The 18645-nt window shown below is 55.9% G+C and overlaps 1 protein-coding gene across 3 annotated transcripts in view; it reads right to left on the reverse strand.

Annotated features, from left to right (window-relative positions):
* HIP1 (huntingtin interacting protein 1) overlaps positions 1 to 18645 on the reverse strand; it is a 65040-nt gene that overhangs the window by 22998 nt on the left and 23397 nt on the right. For 2 of the 3 annotated variants that reach the window (XM_053274685.1, XM_053274686.1), the window contains exons 2-9: positions 15390 to 15453; positions 14186 to 14328; positions 13475 to 13531; positions 11632 to 11712; positions 8960 to 9036; positions 3823 to 3884; positions 549 to 689; positions 67 to 124 (exon numbers count right to left, since the gene is read on the reverse strand). In XM_053274685.1, the coding sequence (XP_053130660.1) occupies positions 67 to 124; positions 549 to 689; positions 3823 to 3884; positions 8960 to 9036; positions 11632 to 11712; positions 13475 to 13531; positions 14186 to 14328; positions 15390 to 15453 (683 nt within the window). Of the gene's footprint in view, positions 1 to 66; positions 125 to 548; positions 690 to 1176; positions 3658 to 3822; positions 3885 to 8959; positions 9037 to 11631; positions 11713 to 13474; positions 13532 to 14185; positions 14329 to 15389; positions 15454 to 18645 lie in introns of those variants that run through there. The other variant, XM_053274687.1, reaches the window with a different exon arrangement.

Here is an 18645-nt window from a genome sequence, read left to right on the forward strand (position 1 = left end):
ATGCACAGTCACACATACACGGCCCCGGCGGGAGAGAGGGACTGGAGCCAGCACAGGCTTACTTACTTCTTGAACTGCTCCAGAAACCGGTCCCTGTGGCCTTGGAGCGTGTCCGCCGGGAGACCTGGGGAAGAGATGCCAGGAAAGCAGGTGAGCGGCAGGCCTTCAGAGGGGCATAAGGCTCCGTAGGGTCCACTCTACCCTGACTGGCAGTGGCTTCTCCCAGGTTGCAGGCAGGACTCTCTCCCAGCCCTATCTTGGAGATGTTTCCAGGGAGGGAACTTGGGTCCTTCTGCGCTTCCCAGCACGGCTCCATCCCCTAAGAGGGGGATCTCTTCCAGGGCTCACACATCAAGTCTCCCCTTCATATGCAACCAGGGTGGACCCTGCTTAGCTAAGGGGACAAGTCCTGCTGGCGACCACCAGACCAGCTCTCCTCTCCTCCTCCTCCTGAGAGGCATCTGAAAGGCCACTGCGGGAAGCAGACCGCTGGCCTAGATGGGCCGCCATGGGCCTGATCCAGCGGGGCTGTTCTCATTGGTACTTACAGGAGTGGAGCTTGAAGAGAAGTTTCACGGTGTAGTCGTAGAGGTGGCTGCAGTCAAGGGTGACCTGGATCAGCGGGGCCAGGCGGCACTGGCCAGTCGCGGTGACTGACACGGAGCGGGACATATCCAGGGAGTTGAACACTGAGAGAGAAGCACCGAAACAGCACTCAGGGCTGGCTCCGGGGAGACCTGAGAAGCCGGAGGGGGCCGCAGCGCCACCAGAGAACATCTGCCTTGCCTGCAGAAGGCCCTGGGAGGGGCAATCCCAGGCACGGCTTGGAATAGCCCCTGCCGGAAACCCCCAAGCGCTGCTGCCAGTCAGTGTAGACACAACACAGAGCGGGAATTACAGGTACAACCCATGTTTCACCCGTTTCTTTTAAGGGGGCGGTCATCCTACATCCAGAGTGCTCTTCCTTTCAGGTTAATACAGGTACGTGTTGCTTTGGTACCAGGCCACACGTAGACGGGGGTCCCATCTCTAACGCGCCCTTGAGCACTCCCCTTCCGGTTCAGGTCAGGGGGAAACGGGTCCAAAAGGTACAGAACCATCCCCTGGCGATTCCTGGACAGGGATTCGTTGAAGGGATTTATACCCCGCTTTGCCTCGCCTCTCGAGACGGTTTACCTCCTCCAATCTAAAGCTGCTCCTCTTCCAGGCCTACACAGTCCACCCTTTCTCCTTCGTTACCGAAGCATCGACGGTTTCCTGTCCCGTGAATTCCTGCTGCCACATCGACGCAGCCAACACAGTCACCGTGGCCGCTTCATCGGTCGGTTTCTATCCTCAGGGAAGCTCCACCTGGGCGCTCTGGCAACCCCCGTTTTGGGGCTCCCCCCCACCCCCCAGTTATTTGGCACCCAGCATCAGGTTTATGGCCGCAACTGTGCACACTCAGCATTTCTGAAGCAATAAAATTTAAAAAAAACAAAAAAACCCTGAGTCAACTGTTCTAGGGGAAGGAAGAGGAAATGGGCTCCTGGGGAGGAAACAGAGAAAGATTAGCCCCAGGTCAGAGCAGAAAAGAGGAAGGAGACAGGCAGGCTGGGCTGGATGTTATCTGGGGCAGGGCACAGCTTGAACACGAACCTCCCCGCCACCCGAACACACCACGTACTGTCTCGAGGGAAAAGGGGTGCTCAGGCTTGGGGGTGCTTCCCTGACAAGACACAAGCTAGCCGGGAACCTTCTCTCCCAGGCCTCGGGCCCAAAGACCAAAGCCGGCTGCTGGTCCTGCCTTTCGGTCGCTGGCTGTCTCGCACAGAGTCCCTCAAACTCAGGACTGTCCACACTGACTGGCAGCAGCTCTCCAAGGTTTCGGGCAGGAGTCTCTCTCAGCCCTACCTGGAGACCGATTCGTTTACTATTTATTTTAAATACTTCTATACCACCCAAAACTTGCGACGCTGGGCGGCTTTCAAAGAAAATCATTTAAAACCTCAAATCAGTTCACAATTAAAATCATTTAAAACTTTAAAAAACATTTAAAACCCAGCATTAAATCTTTTCCCCCACTTCCCTGCCAGGAACTGAATCTGGGACCTTCTGCGTGCTAAGCAGATGCTCAGCCACTGAACTATGGGTGTTCCTGGCAAACAGATGAAGCTGCCAAACTGAGTCCCACCATCGGTCCATCTCACTCAGTATTGCCTACCTGTACTGGCAGCAGCTCTCCAAGGTTTCAGGCAGGAGTCTTTCCCAGCCCAACCTGGAGATGCTGCTGGGGATTGAACCGGGACCCTTCCACCTGCCAGGCAGATGCTCTGCCACTGAGCTGCGGAGCTTGCCGAAGAAGTTCCCTTATGCCGAGTCCCATCGCTGGTCCACCCAGCTCAGCATTGCCTGCACTGACTGGCAGCGGCTCTCCGAGGTTTCAGGCAGGAGACTTCCCCGGCCTGGCCTGAAGATGCTGCCAGGGGTTGAATTGGCCTCCTTCTGGGTGCTCAGCAGATGTTCTAGCGGTGAACCTCCGGCCCCTCCCTGCAGGCACACATCCTGGACTCTGCGTGGAATTCACCGTGGGGTGGGATCTGGGAAGTGGTGGAGCCCGATGGAAGCTCCCAGCAACACGAGCAGGGACAGTGTGGGCAGCAACATACGTTAAGCAGCCTACGGCAACCCCACTGCCCAAGGTGAGAGGAAGACCCTCCTACCCAGAGCACGGAGGGGGCCACGAGTGGTCCTCCCTGCCAGCCACAGAGAAGTGGCCCCAGGCGTGTGGAAATGGCCGGCTGAATGTCACAGCCCTGCTTGTTCAGGCTGGCAGCCCCAAACCCCAGAGGGCCTCATGGCATCCGTCCCCGGCATGGCACCGCGCCCACGCCCAAGGCGCAAGGGGCAGAGAAAAGAGGGTGGATCCTGCGCCTGGGGCCACGAGACCAGCCACGCCAGCAGGGGGCCCTTGGAGGAAGGGCTGAAGACACAGGAAAGGCAGGCGTGTGTGTGTGTGTGTGCCTGGGGACTCTTTCGGAGGCCAGAGGTGGCGTGTTGGCCCCGAGGAGCTGCTGGAAGGGGCACAGATGCTCCTCTGCTCCCCAGAGGGGGAGATGGCAAAACAACAACAGATGAACTCAGCTGCCCTCAGCCCCGCCTTCCTGCAGCCTGAGGCGAGACTGCCTTCACGGTTGGTTCTCCCTCCCTCTCTCTCTCTCTCACACACACACACAGCCATAGCTCCATTACAGAGCATCTACTTTGCAAACAGAAGGTCCACGTCTCACTCCCTGGAAGCATCTCCAGACAGGCCTGGGAAAGAGGATCCCGAAACCCTGGAGAGCTGCTGCCAGTCAGAGCAGACAAGACGGAGGAAGCTCTGGGCAGCCACAGCCAGGCAGCGTTCTGGACTCTGGAGCAGTCCGAACGGTGCTGTCAAGTGCAAGAGAGGCAGACGGCCCAGGCCAGACACGTCCAGAGTGTTTCCATTCACCCCAGCGACAATGAGTCCTTTCTCGAAGCATCCCTCTGGGGTATCTCAGAGGCAAGAGGCCTCGTCTCAAGCCCAGTGGCAGGAGAGAGGGGGCCTGCCCTCCCCCCTTGCCTGTGGGCTGCTCAGAGGCATCTGGTGGGCCACTGGGGGGAACTGGATGCTGGGCTGGGTGGGCCTCCTTGGGCCTGATCGAGCCGGGCTGCTCCTAGGTTCTTGTCATCTTACGATGGCACTGAACACGGCCTACCTTAAGGAGAGAAACAGTGGGATCAGGAAGAGGGCACAAAGAGTCAATCAACAAGGCACTCTTTCCCACAGAATCCTTTCTGGATTTGCAGAAGCCTTACCTGTCTGGAACAGATTCAGTTCGCACTCCAGATAATCAAACATCTCCACAGTGAGCTGGAAACTGAAAGAGAGAGAGAGAGACTGGAGAATGTGGCATCACAGCTGGAACGCAACCAAGTCAAGCAAGCCCATACCAACATCTCTGGGGTGTCCCTAGAGGGCAGGCAAATGGCCCCCCGGGCAACCCCTGCTAACTTGGTAAAGAGGCACCTTCTAATGTGGTGATTCTCGTCTTTAGCAGGGAGAGAGCAACTGGCCCTCTCCACCCCCAGCACAGCATCCCTCCAGTGACTGTTACTGGTGTCGATCTTATGTTTCTTTTTAGATGGTGAGCCCTTTGGGGACAGGGGGCCATCTTATTTATAAGATGGAAACCGCCCTGAGCCATTTTTGGAAGGGCAGTATAGAAATTGAATAAATAAAAAAATAAAAAAATGAATAAACAAACAGGGCTGTCAGGGCACCGAGACCAAGGGAGCACTCCAGACAAGCCAGTGGGCCCCAACAGAGAAACCCGATTTTAACCCACGGTGTGCAGCAGCAGCAGCTGCGGAAAAGGCAAATCCCATGCTAGGGGTCATCAGGAAAGAGGCTGGAAATGGAGCATTGGTACTTACCGTGAAGGCTTCTTCTGGCTGCCGTTGTAGAGGACAACTCCCTGGGTTATCATCCCATGCTCGCTCCAGGGCAGGACGTATGCTAATTCTAAAGCTATAAAAGTAGCCGGATGGTAACCCCACCCAGTTCTTGTAGTCAGCCAAGCTTCGAACGGAAGGCAACCTCAATAACACACATATATGAGTAGAAAAAAGGGCTAGTAAACGGAAACAGGTAAACCAGCAGGTAAAAAACAACAGGTAAACCAACAGGTAGAAAAAACAGCAGGAAGACAGAGCCCCATCCCCCCAGGAGCCTGGGACCGCATAGGGAGGGTCGAGTTGTCCTCTACAACGGCAGCCAGAAGAAGCCTTCACGGTAAGTACCAATGCTCCATTCTCGGCTGCCGTGTGAGGACAACTCCCTGGGGACATACCAAAGCCAGGTGACCCAGGGTGGGGGTCCCAGGCACTGAGGGGGAAGGACATGTTGCAGAACCCTTCTGCCAAAGGCAGCCTGAGCGGAGTGCATAGTGTCCATCTTGTAGTGCCTGGTGAAAGTGGACGGGGATGCCCACGTGGCCGCTCTGCAGATCTCCTCCCACGGGGCATTGGTGGAGAACGCTGCTGAAGTAGAGGCCGCTCTAGTTGAATGTGCTGTGATTCGCGTGGGTGGAGGCAAGTGTTGGGTCTCGTATGCCAAGGAGATGCAGGCCCTGATCCAACGACCGATGACAGCTGAGGAGACCTTTTGGCCCATGGAGGCCGGTAGGAAGGAGACGAATAACGAGTCCATCGTCTTGAAGGAGGCAGTTCTTTTAAGGTAGGTCTTTAAGCAGCGGCGAACATCCAACTTATGCCACTCCTTCTCCCTGGGGTGGACGGGCTTGGGGCAGAAAGAGGGCAGGACCAGGTTTTGAGACCTGTGGAACATGGAGGCGACCTTAGGGAGAACTGAAGGGTCCGGGATTAAGGTTACTGAATCAGCAGATAATATACAGAACCTGGGGTTGGAGGACAGCGAGGCTAATTCTGAGATCCTCCTGGCCGAGGTGACGGCCACCAGAAAGGCCAACTTCAGAGAGAGAAGGCGTAACGAAATGGACCTAATCGGTTCAAATGGAGGCTTGTGAAGGACCCACAGGACTTTGTGGAGGTCCCACGTAGGGAACCTATGTACTACAGGAGGGGATGTTAGCGATGCTCCACGCAGGAAACGCTTCAGGTGGGCATGGGACAAGAGAGGCTTGCCCTTGAATGGTAGTAGGAGAGGGGCCAAGGCCGAAGCGTGCCACTTGATGGTATTGGCCTTAAGGCCCTTGTCGAGGCCATCCTGTAGGAATTGTAGCAGCTCGGGTAGGGAACATGCCCTCGGAGTCAGGTGCCTGTTTCTGCACCATCTGAGGAAAACTCTCCAAGTGCACTGGTAAATGCGGTGAGTGGAAGAGCATCTGGAGGCCATCAGTGTGTCGAGAAAGCTCTGGGAGTAACCGAAGCCCCCTAGCAGCTCCCGTTCAAGTGCCAGGCGGCAAGCTGGAACCAGGCGGGATCTGGATGGAGTACTGGGCCCTGCGAGAGCAGGTCTGCGGAGACGGGAAGCAGAACTGGAGGCCCGGTTGCGAGGTTCAGGATCTCTGGGAACCATGGCCTGCGGGGCCAATGAGGGGCCACCAGAATCACCCTGGCCCCCAGGAGCCGAATGCGCCTGAGAAGTCTGGCCAGAAGCGGAACTGGTGGGAAGGCGTAGAGGAGGGTCCTTGGCCATGGAGCCGTCATGGCGTCTGTCTGTTCTGCCTGTGGGCACTGAAACCAGCTGAAGAACCGCGGAAGCTGGGTGTTGCTAGGAGTGGCAAACAAGTCGACTTGAGGGGCTCCCAGTCTTCTGGACAGGAATGAGAAGGCTCTGCGGCTCAGGGCCCATTCGGCTGGGTGGATGTCCTGTCGGCTCAGCCAGTCCGCCTGTACGTTCAGTTCTCCCTTCAGGTGGACTGCTGATAGGGAGGACAGGTGAGATTCGGCCCAGCGGAGGAGCAGAACTGCTTCCTGATGAAGGGAGCGAGACCTGGTGCCGCCTTGCCGGTTGATGTGTGCTTTTGCTGTCACATTGTCGGTCTGGACCAGGACATCTTTGCCCCTCAGCACAGGTAGGAAGGCTTGAAGGGCCAGGCGAATCGCACGGAGCTCCAACCAATTCATGCTGTGGCCCGACTCCTCGGGGGACCATCTGCCCTGGGCCGACTGAGAAAGGCAGTGAGCTCCCCATCCCCGAAGGCTCGCATCTGTAGTGATGAGAATCCGAGGGAGGTCCAGAAAGGGCTTGCCGACCTCTAGGTTTCTCTTGCGGAGCCACCAGCGGAGCGAGGAGCGCACTTCTGGAGACAGTTGAACCCTCCTGGACGACCTGGAGGAAATGTCCTCCTGGAAGGGGAGGAGAAACCATTGGAGGCAACGGAGATGTAACCTTGCTCAGGAGACAGAGTCGATGGAGGAAACCAGTAGACCCAATAACTGAGCCAGCTGAAGGACGCGAGGCCTGCTGGTCGCCAGGGTCTTCGATGTCATGGACCAAATCTTGAGTCTGCGTTCCTCTGGAAGAAAGAATCGGTCCCTTTGTGTGTCCAGGACTACTCCTAAGTGCTGGAGACGGAACGTAGGAGACAGGTGGCTCTTGGCGTGGTTGACCTGGAAGCCATGTGACGATAGGGCCTCTAGGGTGATTCGGACGTCCCGTTCTGCATCGTTTCGAATCAAATCGTCCAGGTACGCCGAGAGACGGACCTTTTGCAGGCGGATGTAGGCTACTAGGGGAGCCAGCACCTTTGTGAATGCCCTTGGGGCCGAGGAAAGGCCGAATGGAAGGGCTCGATACTGGTAATGTGCTCCCCTATAACAGAATCTGAGGAGATGACGGGATAGAGGATGAATGGGGACATGCAGATAGGCCTCTGTCAGATCCACTGATGCCATCAGGTCCCCGTGTTGTAGGCCCTCCGCGATGGAGCGGAGAGTCTCCATATGGAACCTGCGCTTGCGTACCCACCGGTTTAAGGATTTTAGATCGAGGACCACCCTGTAGGAGCCGTCCCGCTTGGGCACGGTGAATAAGATTGAATAAAGCCCTTGACGGTGCTCTTGAGGGGGAACTGGCTCTATGGCTGCGATGGCTAACAGGTGGTCTATGGCCTGTTGAAGGATTCTGTGTCTTGTGGTAGATCGAGATGTTGGGGTGGACAGAAACCTGTGTAACAGGGGGCCTGACAACTCTATTAAGTATCCCTCTAAAATTGTTTTCAGGACCCATTTGTCTGTGGTGGACGCCTCCCAGGCATGGTAAAAGTGGGAGAGGCGACCTCCTATCTTTAAAGAGTCACTGTGCCTGACGTGGTTTAAACTGCTGGCCTGGCTGGGCTCTCGAATTGGACTTGGCGGGGAAATTACCCTTTGGCCAATTGGGGCGCCTAAATCTGTTGTCTCGCTCATGGGGGCGAAGCTTAAGCAGAGGAAGGAGCAGGTTAAAAACGAAACTTATCTGAGGAACGAAGCAAGGCTGAGTATCCTTTCCTGGAGCGTTAGCAGGACGAAAAGAACTGGGTGGGGTTACCATCCGGCTACTTTTATAGCTTTAGAATTAGCATACGTCCTGCCCTGGAGCGAGCATGGGATGATAACCCAGGGAGTTGTCCTCACACGGCAGCCGAGAATACATCAGCCAACACTGTAATGCCTTTAAACAAATCTATGGTACATAGTACCACATTTGGAGTCCTGTACAATGTACAGTTCTGGTCACCATATCTCAAAAATGATATTATAGAAATGGACAAGGTGCAAAAGAGGGCAACCAAAAAATGATCAGGGGCCTGGAAACCTCAGGAGGTGCCTCAGGCACCTCCTTTATGGAGGCAAGGCTACAGCACCTGGGGCTTTTGAGTTTGGAAAAGAGGCAACTACAGGGAGATGTGATAGAGGTGTATAATATTATGCATGGGGTGGAGAGGGAGACGTTCTTCTCCCTCCCTCCCAACACCAGAAGCAAGAAACATCCCATAAAACCGATTACCAGGACAGTTAGGACCAACACATGGACGTCCTTTTTCACACTGTGCAGAATTAACCTGTGGAATCCTCTGCCACAGGATGTGGTGACGGCCACCAGCTTGGATGCCTTTAAAAGTGGCTTGGGTTACATTCATGGAGGACCGGCCTATCAACGGCTGCTAGCCTTGATTGCTACAGGCTGCCTCCAGTTGCAGGGGACCAACGGCAGGAGAGGGGGCACGCCCCCCGCCTCTTGCCTGGGCTTCTCAGAGGCATCTGGTGGGCCACGGTGTGAGACAAGACGCTGGGCTAGAGGCGCCATCCAGAAGGTCAGTTCAAGCAACTGGACCAATGCCACTCTGAAACCTGTCTGTGCCCCACTCTGCCAGCGAGGCGTGGCCATACAGGTCACCCTTTAACTTGACGGTCATGGCTAGGGACAAAAACCAGGTGCCTCGACATCCCCACCCAGCACAGCAGCCACTCAGCAGGCAGCACTTACAAATTGTTCACGTCATTCTCGCCCGTCTCGTCAAGCTGCCTGTCCGACATCTGGAGGTTTCCAGGGAACCTAGGGTTCTGCACAAGGGCCCGGGGGAAGAGAAAGAGAGAAAGAGACACACACACACACACAGGTCAGGGGTGAGGTTTCTGCCAGCTAGTACACTGCAGTCTCGGCTTCTCAGACTCACTGGAGCCGTGATGCCTAATGGAGAAAGCAGGCAGCCATGGGTAGTATCGAGGGCTACTGCCAGGGATGCAATCCCAAGGGTAACGGAATCAGGCAAGTTAGCCACAAGAACATTTCCAAGTTAAGATTATGTATGCTCACTGGCAAAAGAATATCTCCGACTCTATGCCCATATTTTGACAAAACCCTTACATAAGATAGAGAGTGCCTAAACGTGCACAATTACACTAGAAATGGCATCAGACTTTTGGGACATCACTTCTGATTCTGTTACTGATGTATTTTGCACGTTCTGGGCATGACCTATAGTATTTGAAGTAATTGTAAAAATATGTAGAGTGGGAGATGTTCCCTCGCCAATGGATATATATATATAGAGAGAGAGAGAGAGAGAATAGCAACTTGAAAAATTGTTTACGGCTGGCATCATTGAAAAAGCGTTAACAGGCCTGATTCCGTTGCCCTTGGAATTGCCCAGGCATGGTTCTCGCCAGCTGAGGCTGATGGATGCTTCCCTGTCTCATTCAGCTTTGGACATGGGGAACGTTCTCCCGCCCCGTATTTTAAGGCAACTGATTCTGTGCCGAAGTGTAGGAAAGAGGGGATATGCTTCTTCTTCTCCTTAATCACAGGGAATCTCCACACAGCCCCAGAGGGAACAGAGGGTGCAGGGTCATCTCTGGAATGTCGACTTGAAGAAGGCTGGAGGAAAGAGGGCGGAATTCCTCTTGCTAGTGGCACAGCGAGGCCTGGCTGAGCTTCAGAAAGCGCCCATTTCCCCGTCATGAGTCAATGCAACGGTTTCTCTGTTCCTCTTTCCACAGAAGTCTCATGCAAGCCGCGACGGCTTGCCTCAGGGCCCTCGGCCGGGCTTCCTGGTCCAGAGTGGGCCACCAGCCAGCCAGATTCCATTCTAAAAATATCTGCTGCCGTCTCCGTCGTCCCAAACGGGATGCAGCCGAGACAAGCAGGGCGGCCTGGAGCCAGGCACAACTCGGGCGGGCAGGGAACACCAGGGAGGAACAGCCAGAGCTGTAACAAGGGCGTGGATCCCTGCCCCCCCAAGACACACAGACACTCTCATCTCAACCTTCCTCCTTGAGACCATCCAGCTTAGCCCCACATATCCGAGGGGCAGCCCACAGCACTTCCGGAAAAGACTTGTGCAGAGGAGGGGAAGGGTCCACCGTCTCCGGGCTCCCTTCCCAGGAGCAGAAGGCAGAAACAGAAAGGAGACAGAGACAGAGTGGTGCAGTGGTTAGAGCAGGGCGGTGCCATTTTGGCCCTCCAGCTGTGTTTGGACTACAACTCCCATCATCCCTATCCACAAATAGTCAGGGATGGTGGGAGTCCAACATCTGCAGGAGGGCTGGATCCAAGTTGTGCAGATCCTGGGTTAGAGTGTCAGACCAGGACCAGGGAGACCCGAGTTCAAATCCCCATCTAGCTACCAAACTCACTGGGCGACTCTGGGCCCATTGCTTGTCTCTCCAGTCTCTCCCTACCTCACAGGGTTGTTGTGAGGGTAATCAGAGCCACGAACATTGCTGCGAGTTCCTCAGAGGAAGAGCAGGAAAGAAAGAAAGAAAGAAAGTACGAAAGAAAGAAAGAAAGAACTACAAGAGAAAACCTACACAGATGCAGGAGGAGTCGGTAACCTTCAAAAATGAAAAGCACAGGCCTGCCTCTGAGAGTGGTAACAAGGAGATCCAGCCAGGCCTTTCCCCATTGGCAGCCCAAATCCTGAGCCCTGGACGTTAACGCCCAGTGCCCAGAAGCCGGGCCTCTAACTCCCCAAGGCTTCCCAAGAAGGGGGAGCCAGCCAACTGCTCTTGGAAGACAGAGGGAAGCAGAGATCAACATGTTTTCCAAGGAACGCAGCCAGACCCACAAGTGGCAGAGAGACGGCTCCGCTCTCTTCCATGAGAAAAGCCAGACCCGCCACGCCCGTGACACAGCATCTTTGGCGGTCTGCACCTTCTGCCTGGTGCAGAATTCACCACCTCCCCCTGGAGGGGGCTGCTCCTCTCCTGAAAGCCAGCCTGGCATAGTGGTTAGTGTGTTGGACGAGGACCGGGGAGACCCGAGTTCAAATCCCCGTTCAGCCGTGAAGCTCCCTGGTCGACTCTGGGCCGGCCGCATCTCTCTCATCCTGACCTACCTCACAGGGCTGTTGTGAGCAAAGAGAACCATGTAGAGAACCTCTGGGCGCCTTGGAGGAAGAGTGGGTTATGCATGTCGACATACATACAATAAGAACTCTCCGATGCAGCCTAGCTTTGGATCTAGGTGCTGCTTTTTCAACCCCCAAGCTCTTGGGCTACAACTCTGGCCCTCCTGCAGATGTTGTCCTACAACTCCCATAATCTCGGCCACTGGGGCTGAGCATTATGGGAGTTGTAGTCCAAAAACAGCTGGAGGGTTCGTTGTGAAACCCTAAGCGACACAGATGGTTTTAGGAGGAGGAGGGAAAAGCCACTTACTTTTGTGTGGAACTCCATTTTGGTTCTCAGCAGTTTGAGGTAGATGCTGCACAGCTGCCCATAACCCTCGCTCAGGTGGCCCTGTGGGAGAAGAAGCCTGTGGTGAGACGGGGGACCAGAAGCCTCGTCTCCAGTATCTTCCTTGAAGCCAGACCTGGAAAGAAGCCGGTCTTCTGTCCTTGGCCCTGGGAGATGGAGGGTAAGAAGCAGGAGGAACCCTCCAGGGCAGGGTTTCTTAACCTTGGGCCCCCAGGTGTCAATGGACTGCAACTCCCATCACCCCCAGCCACAACGGACATGGCTGGGGATGATGGGAGTTGTAATCCATCAGCACCTGGGGGCCCGAGGTTAAGAAACCCTGCACCAGTGTCCCTTGTGACAGGGATTCCCAGATGCTGTTGACTACAATTCCCAGAACCCTTGGCTAAAGGTCACTGCAGTGGGGGATTCTGGGAGCTGGAGTCAACACCGTCTGGCAAACCTTGTTACAGGGAACACTGGAGCCCTCTCCAACCACTCAGAGAGGAGCCTCTTACCTGCTCAAAAATGGGAGCGGAAAGGAGACCTCTGGGGAGGAGATCCGTGGGGTGCTGAGCGCCCCGCTCGCCAGGGGACTGGGGGCCACTTGCAACCGGCAAGCTAGAAAACGGACTTGGGGAAGCCCAAACAAGAGGCACAGCCCGCGACTGCCTTGCTCCACACTGCCTTGAGCAAGAGGGCAGCAAGAGACGGACTTGGACATCCCCGAAAAGGCAGACTCAGGTATGGAGCAGCAGCCCAGGTACTGTACAAAACACACAAATTGTGGCCCTCAGTACCATCCCCTGGTGAGATTTTTGGCACCCTCCCCCTAGAGAGGAAAAAGAGGCGATCACATTCTTGCACTTACAAGGAAGAGAGCTGGTCTTGTGGTAGCCAGCATGACTTGTCCCCTTAGCTAAGCAGGGTCCGCCCTGGTTGCATATGAATGGGAGACTAGAAGTGTGAGCACTGGAAGAGATTCCCCTTAGGGGATAATGGAGCCGCTCTGGGAAGAGCAGAAGGTTCCAAGTTCCCTCCCTGGCAACATCTCCAAGACAGAGCTGAGAGAGATTCCTGCCTGCAACCTTGGAGAAGCCGCTGCCAGTCTGTGAAGACACTACTGAGCTAGATAAACCAAGGGTCAGACTCAGTACATGGCAGCTTCCTCTGTTCCTTACCACTCTCTCCGTCTTCTTTCTCTCTGTACCCCCAAACGACTGGGGCAATTGACGGGTAAAAATGACAGGTAAAAGCACCGTCATTTTGGCACTGAGCACAGTGTAGGGTAACGATGAGCAACTGGCTGTCCTCTCTCCCTGGGGTCCTCTTTGGAAGACATTCCTGCCCACTGTCGTTTCTATTCCTCCGACAACGTAGATCAAATTTTGTAGGAGGCTTTTGTGTTTTCAAACGCCATGGAAAACGTGGCCGCTGCAGGCCCGACGGCCAGGACAAGAAAAGCAGGAAGACACCCGGGAAGCCGGCCAGGCAATCACCTCTCTTCCTTCTCTAGCGCTGGAGACCTTGTCACCAGGAGCATTTCTCCCGCCCCGCTGGTCCCCCCCACCCCACACACACACCCAGCTGGCTCACGGACGATCCAAGGGCTGAGCATCCGAGTCGAAAGGACAAGAGGGAAGTTGCAAAGGGCACAGGAGCCAATACAGACATGAGGCAACAACACCCCCAGGATGGCTGTACAGCAAAATGGCTGAAGGGTGCGTGTGTGTGTATCCACAAGCCCCCTGACCCCAAACCAGAGCCCCCTCCTGGCTTCAGGACCAGGGAGCTCCCAGAAGGCGCCACGTTTGCCGGCACTCACCCACATCCGGCTCATGTCGGCAAGCTCACTCTTGTACCTCATGGAATCCTTCAGGACCTGTCAGAGGGAGGGAGGGAGGGAGGGGAGAGGAGAGCCTCAGAGAGCCACCCTTTGGAGCCTCGACAGCCAGTCTTGTGGTCGCAAGCACAAATTGGCCCCTTTGCTAAGCAGGGACTGCCTTGGTTTGCATTTGGATGGGAGACTACATGTGTGAGCGCTGTAGGAGATCCCCCTTAGGGGATGGGGGCCCTGCTGGGAAGAGTGTCTAGGCTCCAAGTTCCCTCCCTGACAACTCCCAAGATAGGGCTGAGAGAGACTCCTGCCTGCAACCTTAGGAACATAGGAACCTAGGAAACTGCCGTATACTGAGTCAGACCACTGATCTATCTCGCTCAGTATTGTCTGCACAGACTGGCAGCGGCTTCTCCAAGGTTGCAGGCAGGAATCTCTCTCAGCCCTATCTTGGAGAAGCCAGGGAGGGAACTTGAAACATTGGAGAAGATGCCACCGCCAGTCCAGGTACACAATACTGTGCTAGAGGGACTAATGGTCTGACTCAGTATATGGCAGCTTCCTGTTCTAGGGAAATAGAATGACATCACTTCCCCTTCGGTCCCAGTTCCCCCCAGCTGCAGATTTCACGAGAAGCCGGAGAGATCAAAGATCAACAGCAGGAGCTTTTGTGGGTGGGGTGGTGAGGGGTGGCCTTACGTTGGGGTGTCCATCACGGAGGAGCTTGTGGAAGACGTGGCAGAACTTCCAGCAGAGGACAGCGTTGCTGGAGAGAGGGAGGCGGTTCACGGCGGACCAGAAGGTGTGGGCTCCTCGCTCATGGTGCGTCCCCAGAATGCACGGTGGGAGGCTGGCTAAGGAAAGCCTGAGAACAGTCCAGAGAGAGAGGCGGCAGGCGCTACGAAGGGTGGAGGCCATAACGAGGGGTGAGGGCTGGGAAAGAACTCGGTCTGAAAATCTGGAGAGATGCTGCCAGTCAGTGCCGACAGTGCTGAACTAGGTGGACCAGTGGTCACACACAGTAAAAGGCAGCTTCTTCTATTGATGAGATGGGGCTGTAGCACCTGCTTGGCACGCAGAAAGTAACACCGGTAAAGCAACCAGCAAGGGTTCTTTCTTTCTCCCCAGGGTATGGAGGGTATCCGACCCAGCCTTGGCTTACGGGTGCGGTGTAACTGTTCTCTGATTGGTTGAGGTGTTTCCGATTTCTAACTGGCTGCTTTTTCTAGGAGGAACTCTTCCCCCCTTGACTACCAAGCCAGAGGTTGCTACTTCGAATCCCCGCTGGTCTGTTTACCAGACTTTGGGAAATGCCTATATCGGGCAGCAGCGATCTAGGAAGATGCTGAAAGGCATCATCTCATACTGCATGGGAGGAGACAATGGTCAACTCCTCCTGGATTCTACCAAAGACAATCCCAGGGCTCTGTGGGCGCCAAGAGTCGAGACCGACTCGACAGCACACTTTACCTTTAACTGGTCTCACTCGGTATAAAGTGGCTTCCTATGTCCTGGAGAGGAGGGTGGACGACCAGGCTTTGATCTAGGACAGTTTAGCCGTAGATTCTGCTTCTCATGCCCCAGCTCAGACTAATGGGAATACAGGAGAACGGTGTGATTTGGAGCATGTGCAGATTACATTTCTCCAGCATCTGAACAGCAACAAGCTGCTCTCCACAGGTTTAAGAAGAGGGGGGTCGGTCTTGCAGGCAGGCTTGAGCCCTGGTACGTATCTCACCCACAAAGACTCTCTCTTGGAGCAGCCCAGCCCAAGTCACAGGGAGGGGGTCCATCCCAGGGCAGCCCAGAGCTGGCACTGGACTCCCGCAAGGGGGCACAGACAGACGCCCCGGCCCCTCCAGCCTCCCCTTCCTCCGGGGATGGCCAATCTCCGAAAGGATATTCCTGGCATGTTTCTCTTTGACGGCGACTTCCTGAGCATTAATGGCCTTGTTGATGCTGACGGTCTGAAACAGAAGAGAGGAGAGGAGAGTTAGCAGGCGAGGCCAGAATCCAGCACGGAGACCCAGAACACGCACGCCCCGCACTGCCCCGGGCACCTGGCAAGAGCTGGCACCAGACCCTCTCTGAGCTGCCAATTCCCGAGTCCATTTCTGGGAAAGGGCTGGCGCCGGCAGCTGCCAAAGACTGGTTGCTCGGCTCAAAGGCAAAGCCATCCAAAAGGACGAGGGCGGAGGAAGAGGCAGGCCATGTCTGGCTTGCGGTCCCCAAAGTGGATTTGACCCGGACAGGACTCTAGCTGGAAGGGTCAGGCACCTCCGAAAGAGACTGGCTGGGCAGGCAGAATATTGCTGCCAGGAAGAATATTGAGAGGCCAAACTCCCTGCCCGCCCCCAGCTTTTTCCTCTCGCTTGTCAACATCACGTAATGACACACAGGGAGGGCCAGAAAGCCTTGGCGTGGCCAGAGCCAGCCTGGATGGGAGGCCCATATGGACCACCTTTGGGGTGGGGCCGTCACTTGGTGGGAGAGCGTCTGCTTTGCGTGGAGAAGGTCCAAAGTTCAGTCCCTGGCAGCATCTGCAGGTATGGCTGGGGAAGACTGCCCAAGTCAAGGATGCTCAGCTTCGGCCCTCCTGCAGATGCTGGCCTACAGCACCCATAATCCCTGGCTATGGGCCATTGTGGCTGGGGATGGTGGGTGTGGTAGTCCAAAAACAGCAGTTGGGGGCCAAGTTGAGGAGTCCTGGTGTAGCCCATGCTGAGCTGGACGGCGCTGCCTCAGGATCAGGCAGATTCCTAGGAACTTCAGTCGTCATTCCTGGAGCCCTTCGTGGGAGAAAAGGCCTCCTGAGCAGGACAGCCATGCCCGGAGAGCACAGGGATTCTCAACATTGGATCTCCAGATGTTATTGGACTTCAGCTCCCATAATCCCCAACCAAAGGCCCCTGGGGCTGAGGATTATGGGAGTTGAAGTCCAAGAACATCTGGGGACCCAACATTGAGAATCCCTGCTCTAGTGGATGTTGTTGACTACAACTCCCAGAATCTCCAGCTGCAGTGGCTTGTGCTTGGGGATTCTGGGAGTTGTAGTCAGCATCTGGGGATCCCTGTTAGAGGGGACGCAGAACGGCAGCCATGTAACCCCATCCCATGAGCACCCACGGATTTGAAAGCAGGCTGGGCGGCAGGCAAAGGGGAGGAAGGGGCAGCCCCTGACAGAAGCGGCCCCACCACATGGCAACGGCTAGCTGCCAACGTGGCCAACCAGCCTTTCCAGAAGCTGGAGACAGCACCGCTGGGTTATTGGCTGAGACAGCCTCGGTGGCCCCCACAAGGTCTGCAGCAGGCCTGCTCAATTTTGCCCCCCCAGCTCTTTTTGGACTACAACTCCCATAGTTCCAAACCAGAGTGGCCAATAGCCAGGGATTGTGGGAGTTGTAGGCCAACGTCTGCAGGAGGGCCAAAGTGGAGCAGCCCTGGACTCTGCAGGATAATCCGTCGGACTCCCGTGAGATGGTGAGAAGCTCCCACAGAGCCCAGAAGAGGTTTCCATGTTCCCCCAGAGCAGTTGCTTCCTTGTAAGGCCTGGAGGCTGGTGGCCCCATCCACCCTAAGTGCTGCCCCCTGGCCAATTGTTGATTGGGCCTGTGTGAAGCTTCGGCCAAAGAAGCTGAACTCTGTGCAGTCCCTCAGACACCATGGGCACCATACTGTGTGTTGACCAGTGTGTGTGTGTGGGGGGCTCCTCTAAGGGAATGGAGCCCTCTTGAGCCCCGGCACCCAACTGGAAGGCACACACAGAGTGCCGGGAAGTGTTGCCCTTCCAGAACTTTCACAGCAACGTAAGAAGCTGGCCCTTGGTCCATCCAGCTCAGTATTGTCTACCCAGACTGGCAGCAGATTCTCCAAGGTAGCAGGCAACACCACCAGCCCTCTCTTGGAGATGCTGCCAGGGAGGGAACTTGGAACCTAGATGCTTTCCCCAGAGCAGCCTCATCCTCTAAGGGAAATAGCTCGCAGTGCTCACACACGTAGTCTCCCATGCAAATGCAAACCAGGGTGGACCCTACTTAGCAAATGGGGGGCAAGTCATGCTGGCTACCACAAGGCCAAAAGCTCTGAAGAGAGGGCTCTGCCTCTCTTCATGGGCTCTCCCAGCACTGTGTGGAGACCAGCTCTCCACTTTTTCCCCTGGAGACCAGGGAAACGGCTCTCGCGTGGAAGGTCTTCTTGCCCAAGTGGCCCCTGCCTGGGGAACAGTGAAGGTCCCCGCCCCGACAACGGAGTCTCAGGCATGGAGAAGTTTGGCTGCTGGTGTCTGGGAAGCTGAAACACTCCTAGGAAGTGCGAGAGTTAAACTGGAACCAAGCCTTCTCTAGAACGTCGCTACATTCCATTTTTGAAACCCAAGAAGTCCCGTTCGGAGGCCTTTGGCCCTGGCATGCCGCAAAACACGAGCATCCGTGGGGCAGGGAGGAGAGGGGGCGCCCGGCTCCCAGTCCAGCAGAGCCGCCGGCCAACAGCACCGTTTTGCTGCCGGGCCGGGCGCGAGGCCTAAACGTCGGAGCCGCTTTCCCTCCCCTTCTGCACCCACTTGCGGGCTGCATGTGGGCCTCGGCCTTCCTGGAGCCGCGAGGGATGGAAGCGGCCAGCGCTCGGCTGAAAGGGGGCCATTGTCCGCGGCTTCCTGCTTCAGCAACTCTGTGTGGAGCGCGTTCCGGAGGGGCGGCCCCTGGGCGCAGCACACGGGAAAATGCCAGCTTGGTCACACGGGCACATGGCAAACGGAGGCTTGCGTGTATTCCCTTCTCCGCCCGCCCACCCTCCAAGGAGCTCAGGGGCAGCATACAAGGCAAGCCCTTCCCTGTTTAATCCTCACAACCACCCTGCGAGGTAGGACACGCCAAGAGCGAGTGGCTGGCCCAAAGTCACCCAGCGAACAGCAAGGCCGGGGTGGGAGGGGACTTGAACCCGGGTCTCCCTGACCAGAGTCCGCTGCTCTAACCACCACACTGTACTGGCTCAGCGGTCCAATTCCCACCTTAGGAACATAGGAAGCTGCCACATACTGAGTCAGACCATTGCTCTAGCTAGCTCAGTATTATCTTCACAGACTGGCAGCGGCTTCTCCAAGGTTGCAGGCAGGAATCTCTCTCAGCCCGATCTTGGAGATGATGCCAGGGAGGGAACTTGGA

The sequence above is a fragment of the Hemicordylus capensis genome, chromosome 12 (genome assembly GCF_027244095.1).
Source record: "Hemicordylus capensis ecotype Gifberg chromosome 12, rHemCap1.1.pri, whole genome shotgun sequence".
Classification (NCBI taxonomy): Eukaryota; Metazoa; Chordata; class Lepidosauria; order Squamata; family Cordylidae; genus Hemicordylus; species Hemicordylus capensis.